Raw genomic sequence first — 9,758 nt, 5'->3', positions numbered from 1 at the left:
TAGAATTATCTTTTATGTAATGAAAATGGAAATAATTTGAGAAAAGATGAGAATATTCGAAATCTAAAATGGATATAAGGAACCACTTAAATTGATTACTTTATCTAATTACAGTTTATGTGTACTGACCGTTTAATTAAATTTTATATCTCTCTGTAATCCTTTGGAATTGTGTCCTTCCGAGAGAAGGCATCGTTAATTCTAACGTAAGCACGAACGTTTAGGGATCTGATTAATCTTTAATCTTTAGTGGAAATGCAACCCTGTAATCCGCTAGCGCCAATAAATTCTCGTCCTCGGAGAAAGACTTCCTTGCGAAGCGGATGCTTTTACAAGAACGCGTTGTCGTTTCATTCTGCAAACATGTAAAATGCAATGCAATTCCATGTCATACTTTCTTTTCCATTTTGTGTTTCTCTCTCCTTCTGTTTGTTCTGCACTATTTATCTATTTCAGTTTACCCAGCAGAGTCAACGTTTTCCCGGCTTCGAGTATTTGTCGTTCGAACTATTGCCGATGTCATATTTCGCGTGTAGCATTCCACATATTTATTCGCCTTGAAGTACCGAATCGTAAACTCGTACAGGAATAAAACCAGTTGTTTCTGTTTCATTACGCACATAAAGGACGTCGGCTTCAGTTAATGGCTGCAAAATACATGTGCGTTAAAGTCGTATAAAACCGATGATGAACTGCATGAATGCCAATCGAACGATCTTTGCGAACCGTTAAAGGTGCTGTAAACATAAGATCAACCGCATCTCCGGATATCCGAGTTGTTTATTCAACGCGTGGGTAGACGAACTCGTGATCATTGATTCTTAACGAGCGCGCATTAAAATGTTATTAGCTTGAGCTTAATTACATTAGAAATGCGGCATTAAGAAATAATATGGCAGCGGACAGTGGTGGAAATCTAATTTTGTTAATTAGCTTAATTAATGGATGGTCGCATAGCCAACAAAAGCCGCCCCTGCCGGCGCACCGCACGGACAGGGCGGACACCGAGGTAAGGAAGTTATGTAATATATTTGTGTCAGGGTTAAAGGTTAAGGTTGAGGTTGAGGTTGAGGGTTTGGTCGGTGTCTCCGCATGGAAATATGCGCACGGAGGCAGCAACATTCCATGAAACAATTCGTATGCAGCTGCGGCGAAATGAAAATGTAGTTGAAATAATGAAATCGGTGCGTTTTCGAAGGGAATATACATTATTTTGCGGTGCAGAAAACCGAACACTGCGAGAAATAAAATAAATGTACGTGGGCGTATGGGAAAATGAGCCGAAAGAGCATCGCCGAAAACAAATGGGATCCGGACGCTTGTTGTTGCTGTTGCTGCTGTTGTTTCTGTTGTTGTTCGCACTGCGCTAGACACGAGCCCTATAGGATTATTCCAATTAATGCAATGAAGCGATTAATAAGCCTGCTGGATTTCGACCCCGGCCAGTTTAGTTTATTGTTGGAGGAACAATGGACCATCCAGGGTCTGGCTTTCGACGAAATTTATCGATGAATGCCTTCTATACCGATCGTTTGTTCCTCATCACATGCAATTGCTCATCATTTAATGCAACTACGTTTCCAGCACCTCCTATTCTACTCTTTGTTGTGGAACAATTTAAGATCACTTTCAAATTGAATCTAATACCACAAAATATCTAAATCAGAAAAATATGTATAAAAGGGCGGAAAGACCTCGGTCGTTAGCCCTTTGGCCAGCCTATTAGTATATATATTTATTGTATGTTAAAATTTATTTATGTATAAATTGTACTTTTTTTTTTCTCTTCTTCTTATGTATCGATGTTTGGCCAATAAATTATTATTATTATTAAAAAATTATGTATAAAAATAATAATAATATATTTTTCAGTAATTTCTGAAGGATAAACTGTATTATAAAATGATGAACAACTTGAATACAGAAGCGCAATTCCTACATCGTAGTCCTGATGTATGATTCATTTAATAATGCTTAGATAATCCATTTTGTAGTCCTTAGAGCGGATGACTAATTGTGTAAAGAGTTATTGCTGCATAATACAGGTCTAACAGATGCATTAAGATGATAAATGGTGCAGCCAGTGTAATTCACTGAAAATTACACCAGATCGAACCGTTAAAAAATTGTACATCTAATTGTTAATCTCGCTAAGTACTTGTCGACGACGTCGACCATTAAAATCACCATTATACTGAAGTAATGAACCATATATATTTATATATATATATGTGTTTATGAATGGTGTCTATATATATATATAGATGTAATCCATTCTTGTTTTCTCTACCAATTCACATCCCGAGTTGTACCCTATACCATTTCTCGTCGTTGTGAGGCCTATTCTCGCATCCATTTTGAAAATTGGCAATTTTACGGCGCTCAGCCATCCGGAGACTTTACAATTCACAAATATTATTTTGCCGAGGGCCGCAATGGAACGCAATTTCCGCGGGAAACAAATGGAGCTGCACAGATGCTAGCTAGCGTTATCCTCCAGGACCCTCCAGGATAACATTTATTCGGATCGGCGACAGTGTGTGCGTTTCGATTATTTGTATGATTGATTTCAGGATCCTTCCGTCGTCTGACAACCGACAGACTTCATGTAATAAATGTATCCCTTGGTCTAGGATGCCGGTGGATAAGTGTCCTGGGGGTGGTGAGGGATAAACCTTTCGGAACGCCTCGAGGATATAAATACCGTCCGCGCTTAAAAGCCTTCCGTTTTACAACAGGCTTTTCCACCCTTTATGCCTTACCGTCGCCGTCCCTCGTAAACCAAACCCTTCCCTTCATTTTTTTCCCCTACTTCTTGTCCTTATCCTATTCCTCTTTCTCCGCCACCTTCTTTTGTTTGCCTGTTTGCTCGCACTTGCCCTATTTGTTTTCTTATAATAATTACACTGCCGGACGTAGGCGGCTGTAAATCAACTCCAATTTGCGCCGGACCAAAAGTTGGGGCCCTAATGTAAATTGAAGATACTCGCAGGACACTGAAGTATTGCCGACGAAAAGTCCTAAAGCAAAGCAGTAATTACAATCCTCGCAGCACATATTTTCTTTGTCACGAAAACAATACATACCATACAAAAATAACAAAGGAATATTATAACGAAATAAATTAGTAATTAATTAACACATTTCATAAATAATACTTTCAGAGGAAAAATATTACAACAACAATTTGAGGAATCACAAATTTATAAAACAAAATAATAATTCCTGAAATTACAAATTTTCAGAACATTAAAATCCATTTTAATAATAATCATCATAGAAAATCAAATGCCAATTATAAAAGGTGACAAATGCTATTTGTGATGCTGGAGCAAGGATAAAAAAATGAAATGAGCAAGCAGCTGCATCGGAGAGCTCGGATAAAACCTGAAGTTTTCAACGATCCTTTCCGTTATCCTTTCCAGACGCCGGAATCAATTAATTAAGCGCATTTAAATACCATAGGTGGAAAAATAAATAAAATAAAAAGTAAAGTAACAGGAATCGAATGTGTGTTTTGGCAATTATTGAATAACATGATTTCCTGTAACACAGCTGCAGCGCATTTCCAAAGCAAATATTTAGGTATCATTTGCATTCACTATTCCTCTCCCGTCGTACGCATTCTGTTACTGCTGCTGAATTACTTCTCTTTTTTTAACCAACCAATGAAATTAAATGAATGTCACGGTCGCAATCAATATTATTTGCATGGGCGAATCCACGATTTTCATTTATTATTAATATTTTTATTTATTCGTTGTTTTTTTTTTGTTTACATTTCAATGAACGCGTTTGCTTTGGACGCTTTTCATTGTGCAGATTAGCACTGCGATCGTTACATTACGTAAGTAGGATGATTCGGTTAATTCAATAATTGCGGTGGATGTGCAGCGATGGACAAGTATTTTCGATGCGCTCATTAAAGGGGATGTTCTCTAAGGATCGGAGCACAGACGCAGAGATGCAGAGGATTCGCAGCATCCTATCGCGTTTTATATAGAACACGTTTATTTTCCGACTTTAACTCTTTCAACTTGTTACCCCTAATCCATTTTAGTTCGCTACTAAGAACATCTTTTCTTTCGTTTCTTTTTTTTAAATATGTACATAGTATATAATATCGTCGGGAGTTTATTTCGAATCAAATTGCATGAATATCGCAAACACTTTCTAACTAAGTTTATTGCCTCCATTAAAGTTCCATTTTCATCTGCTGAAAGCTCTTTGTTGGTTTCCGCGAGGCGCGCAAAACGAGCCCCATAAATTTTCGTAGTATTTACTTTCTATCTATTTCCATCCTACAACGAAGATCTCCATTTAATTTCCCTTATAATTTTCTTTTACTTCTACAAAATGAAATGCAGTATTTCCGTTTATTCTTAAAAAAATATCATTTCTTCCAAATTGACAAGTATTTCATTTCATTTGTAAAAATTACAAAAAGTAAACAAAAATTTTAAAAACCTTATTGATTGTATGAGCGAACTTTTGACAACTTTGAACTAATAGATATTCCCTCTAGTAGGCTAATTAAGAAAGAAAATTCCTAACAAATACAAACAGTATTTAAATTTTAGACTTTAATTTTTCATAATACAATATAAATATTTTTGTTTCAAAAAATTAAAAATAATTTCAGACTATTTGATAGCAATGTATGTATATTGTATATATTCTAGGGTAAAAGATTAAAGCTACGTTATATACATCAAAAATAATATGTGGTAATAGGAAATTTCAACTTTACGGTTGTGGCTCGCCGAAATTTGCTTATTATGTAACGGTGGGGCGCTGGCTGGAGCCTTGTGGAAAATCTGGCCGTTTGGATCAATAGAGAAGACTCACCCTGTATAGTGTTATAGCCGACTAACATATTAATAATATCAATGAATAAATTACGGTTTAATATATCGCACATTAAAACAAAATTTACGTGCACCTAGTTTGGGTTTTAATTCACTCTCATTTAAAGTAAACCGCCATAAATTAAAAGTAAATACACGTTCGGGAATAAAGTAACCATAATATTTCGTTAGACGAGTCTCGAAATAATTACCAATAAAAAATTGTATTATTTCAAGCTAGTTGAAAAACATTTGTTAATTTTTTTTATTCTATTCTATTCATTCACATATAAATTATTCAATTTATTTATATAATTGTTCATGTTTATCGTAAAGTTTAAAGAACTTTGTTGAAAAAAAAAAACTCATACAAAATACAATTATGTTTATAAAATTGATATATAAAATTTGTATGTAATTTGTTTGCATAAAACTCAAATGTTATATATTTTACTTTTGGGTACACAATCTGCGATGGTCGATAAAGGATTGTTTTTTTATTTGTTGTAGGAAAAACTTTTGTTAATTACGAAAGTTTTCCAATTTAAATTGAAATGCACTTGGCTTTACGTTTTTCGTGGTCGAAGTTGGGTCGGTGCTCGAAACGTGAAGTGCTTTTATTCGGTTTATTAATATATGGCTTTTATTATTGGCATATGTGGAGGCTAGTATTAATTAAAAAAAAAAACACGAAGGTTTTACTGCGATTGTTGAAATTGAAAGCAATAAATTCAAAAATTACTTACGTTTTATTACATGCCGTTTATGTAATGCATGTTATTTTATTCGGCATTCTGCGTGTCTCCCCTCTATCTCGAGGCCTATTTACATGCAAATTGACTTTTGTTGTTTCAAAGATTTCGTCGAGGAACGTCGCCTATTGTTGGAGTTTGTCGGCCCCGAGTTGCAGATCATTTGCGATGAGTATCAGATCGAGGTGAGTGTCGTGGAACTTGGTTTAGAATGGAACTGAGGATTATGAGTGGCATTGAATGTTGTAGGTCGAGATTGTCGACATGCATTTCGGTGCATCTGAAAGAGACGGCCTGTGCCCTAGAACTCTCGAGGACCATCTATCCGAGATCAAGAAGTGCCACGAGGTATCAAGGGGTTGCTTTTTCATTGTAAGTTAGGAATACCCGTTGGGCAGCTGTCGTACAATAGAAATTCTAAACTGGTCTTGTAGTCGCTAATCGGGAGCAGCTACGGTCAGTGTTCGGTGCCGGCGAGGATTGAGGATGAGCTCTTTTCTGAATTGGTTAAAGAGGACGACGCAGCAGCGGATATTCTCAGGAAATGGTACATTAAGGACGGCGACTGCTATAACATTAAGGATTACGGGTTCGTGGAGGCCGTGGATTGATCGGGAGTTATACTGAAAGGAAATGTTTTTAGGAAATTGGAACTTCCGGAATGGAAGGTTGCCACCGATGAGATAATCAACGCGTTGCGCGCAGCAGGAGGTGTTATCGAAGACAAGGAAGCCGTCGTCCGTCTGCTCAGATCAACTGTGGAACATCAATTCAACTACGCTATTGGTATCTAAACCGTTTCTCACATTTCCGGCAATTAATAACATTTAATAACGTTTCAGAATTGAGCGAAGGCGCCGCACATCGCATGGTGAACATAATTAGGGAGTTCCATTACGAACACGTAAATTACAATTCGGGATCGCCCTCATTCCATTCATAACTTGTGCTTTTCTTTTGCAGGGACATCGCGATGCGACGGCGAAACATTCGCGCAGGGATTCCGAAACTTTCAAGGCTAATGTCAACTCGCTCATCCCTGAAGAAAATCAATGCCACTTCACGTAAGTCCATCATCTTCCTTGTGCATTATTCATAACATCTTTAATTGTCGATTCAGACACCATCGATTTCGCAGCTTTTCAATTACATTTGGCGATCCCTTTTTAGGGTGCCCTACAAGGGAGACGGCAGCATCGATCCCGACGATGAAGATCACGAAATTTATCTGAATAAATTCAAAAGCATGATCTTCAAGAAACTACAAATGCTAGTCAAGAAGAGCGTCAAGGAAGATCCCGACCTCAAATCACGCAAGAAGATTGTTGAGGTAAGTGTTACACAATTCTATACAAATGCGACAATATATTAACATCCAAATTCATCACTTTGTCCAATTATTAAACTTCTAATAATACAATAAATTTATGAATTATTAATTTAATTTCTAAAATTTATGATAATGCAAAATTAATTTAAAGCTTAACTATTCAACATTTTCTATCGATTAGAAATATAATTTGAATGGTTTGAAGGTACACTCTATATTAATATCCTGATTCATTAAGAATTTAGTTGAATTTGAATAATTTATTTATGATAATTATTATTATCATTTTTAATTTTTAATAATTGACATGTTTATTGAATGTAATATATGCAATGAGTTAATAAATTATCCTGGCGAAATAATACTTTTGAGGTTGCTTGCTCGTAGGTTTAGTAGATGTTGCTAGAGCGTGTTTTCTTTTCAAGGAAAATTTCCAAGAGAACATAACACACTTAACGATGAACTACGAAGATGTCAAGATGGATTTCTCGAACTCAGATATAGTGAACAGAATAAAGGAAATAGTTAAGGGCACTACAGATTCCCGACATAATCCAATTGTAATTTACGGACAGACGGGGACAGGGAAAACGTCGCTTGTGAAAACGTTGTACAGAGATTTTGCTTCGTGGTTCGATTGCAAACTATTACGTATAGTTAGATACATTTCAAGCACTCCGCGTTCTGCATACAACCTGGAGTTGTTGCGTGTAATTTGCCAGCAAATATGCATCGCACTTAAATTGCCGGAAGGATTTCTGCCTAAAGATGCTTCGTTTGATCCACTATACATTAACAACTGGTTCCAAAGTTTGTTACGCATCTTCGAGGATATGAACCAGAAGCTAGTAATATTCATCGATGATCTGCATTTATTGAATACCCTGGATACGGATCCTGGATCTGGTTTGAACTGGCTGCCAATCAGCTTGCCGAGAAATTGTTTCCTGATCTGCACAACAGGAGTGGAATTGGATGCAATGCGGTTAACAGCCGTACAGAAGGATCGAATGAAGAATCCTGATTGTTATTTGGAGCTGCCGATGGCGGATGATTCTCTCAGCGGTAAAAAACTAAAGTGGGATAAAGGATCTCGTGCTATCTCCATATTGATTTCAGATCAAGTGGAAAGCGCGTTCGATGAGTTGGAGAGCCTTTTTGGAAAACCTGCCGTGGCCCGATTATCAGCTCTTCTCACCTGCTCTGAATACGGCTTCACCGAAACCGAACTTCTAGAGATACTGATGCCAACCAGCAGCAACGTGTCCGTCATTTCTTTGGAGAATGCCAACTTCAATTTCTCCACTTTCTGCACAATCCGCCGGAATATGAGTTCGGTTAATGAAAATATCGGAACGAACAATGTTTAATATCGGGGATCTCACCCCACGTTTTTTCCTTCGCCTCCTTATTTTTTTTTCAGAACCTCTGCTGCACGAGAAAGTGATGAACGGGAAATTGATAATCGAATGGCGGCACTGGAATATTAAGGGCGTCGCAAGAAAGCGATATCTGCAAAATCAGGAGACCATCCGGAATACTCATACAGATATTGCTAATATATTTTTCAATGAGTTCTGCGAAGAGGAGACGAGCGAATCCGAAGATGAACCCGGTATCTACCGTTTGACTTCTGCTTCCGATTCTGTTTGTTTGAGAGTTTACTCGTATTTCAGCTCCCCTTCGGTCCGACGTTAAAGAGACACCATTCCAATCGACGATACGCTCGGATGTGACATATAGCACAAGGCACATCGAGGAATCCTGGATTCACTTCCTCAAGTCCGGGGACCTGGCGAAGCTCAAGGGCTTCACTCTATGCAATTACGATTTCTTGTTGGCAGTTGTAAGCCGGACACTCTCATCTGTTAATCACATTACCTCACAAATCCCTAATATCGTTTGCAGGTACACACTATCTCGATTAGCTACATGCGGTGCATCTTGGAGCACGTCAGGTGTTACATATTAGATAGAGAAATCGAATTGGTTTACCATGCTATACGAAAGGCCACCGATATCCTAACAAAGGACACCTATCAACTGGGGACACAGATTATTACTTGGTTGAGGCCGGTTACGGATCGTAGCAGCAGTGGAGGCCTAATGAACTCCCTCGTCACGGCAGCCATGGCTTGGTGCGATGGCTTCACCCTTCCGTTGGTCGTTCCATTGACCGATTGGCTTCAACCCCCGCTTCCATCGCATTCCAGAACCATCAATACTCCACAAGTCTACCTAGTCGAATCCACCCCTAATGGACAACATGTCATTTGCTGCGCCGACAGCGACCCACAGCTATGGCATATCATGACCAACCAACTAGTGCACACCTTCAAAGGTCAGATTTCTTTTACTTATTTTCTGATAAAACTACGCTCTCATTAGCATTAACAAAATTTCAATTTGATAAACATTCATTCTACTAATTACTAATTTAAAAAATACATATTTCCATTTATAAAGTCTAATTAGAAGTTTGAAAGCATCATTAACCTAAAGTTTTTTTTTATTCGTTTAATGTTCCGTCCCATTTGTATTGCGTCCACAGATTATGTTTGATGTTTAATAGTGCACCCGTAAATTATAGGAAATCAATGGGAACAGTTTTTTTTTTTATTTCAAACGACTTTTTAATTGGGTCAGTAAATTAGTCTGTCAATGGTATACAGCATGTATTATTTCCATTAGAGTCAGGTTGAAAATTCTATATTATTAAAGAGACATTGAATTTACTACCTGTACATCATGCATTATCGACAGCCTGTAATTAGTTCACACGCAAATTGCAGCGTTATACCCGTAACCTGCAAAGATACAACAATTAAC

At 37.5% G+C, this 9,758-nt stretch overlaps 1 protein-coding gene across 1 annotated transcript in view; it reads left to right on the top strand.

Moving 5' to 3' along the window:
- The window catches only part of LOC108560583 (NACHT domain- and WD repeat-containing protein 1), a gene marked incomplete at its 5' end in the record, with an annotated part of 19,755 nt that overhangs the window by 4,305 nt on the left and 5,692 nt on the right, over window positions 1-9,758 (top strand). The window contains 12 exon segments of the mRNA XM_017918207.1: window positions 5,705-5,784; window positions 5,849-5,971; window positions 6,034-6,188; window positions 6,243-6,385; window positions 6,442-6,503; window positions 6,563-6,663; window positions 6,770-6,929; window positions 7,355-7,994; window positions 8,049-8,261; window positions 8,353-8,544; window positions 8,606-8,775; window positions 8,838-9,270. Of these exon segments, the coding sequence (XP_017773696.1) occupies window positions 5,705-5,784; window positions 5,849-5,971; window positions 6,034-6,188; window positions 6,243-6,385; window positions 6,442-6,503; window positions 6,563-6,663; window positions 6,770-6,929; window positions 7,355-7,994; window positions 8,049-8,261; window positions 8,353-8,544; window positions 8,606-8,775; window positions 8,838-9,270 (2,472 nt within the window).

This window comes from Nicrophorus vespilloides, unplaced genomic scaffold (assembly GCF_001412225.1).
Source record: "Nicrophorus vespilloides isolate i.1.1-1 unplaced genomic scaffold, Nicve_v1.0, whole genome shotgun sequence".
Classification (NCBI taxonomy): Eukaryota; Metazoa; Arthropoda; class Insecta; order Coleoptera; family Silphidae; genus Nicrophorus; species Nicrophorus vespilloides.
Note: the sequence above shows the minus strand (reverse complement) of the source record. Positions and strands in the feature narration are given on the sequence as shown.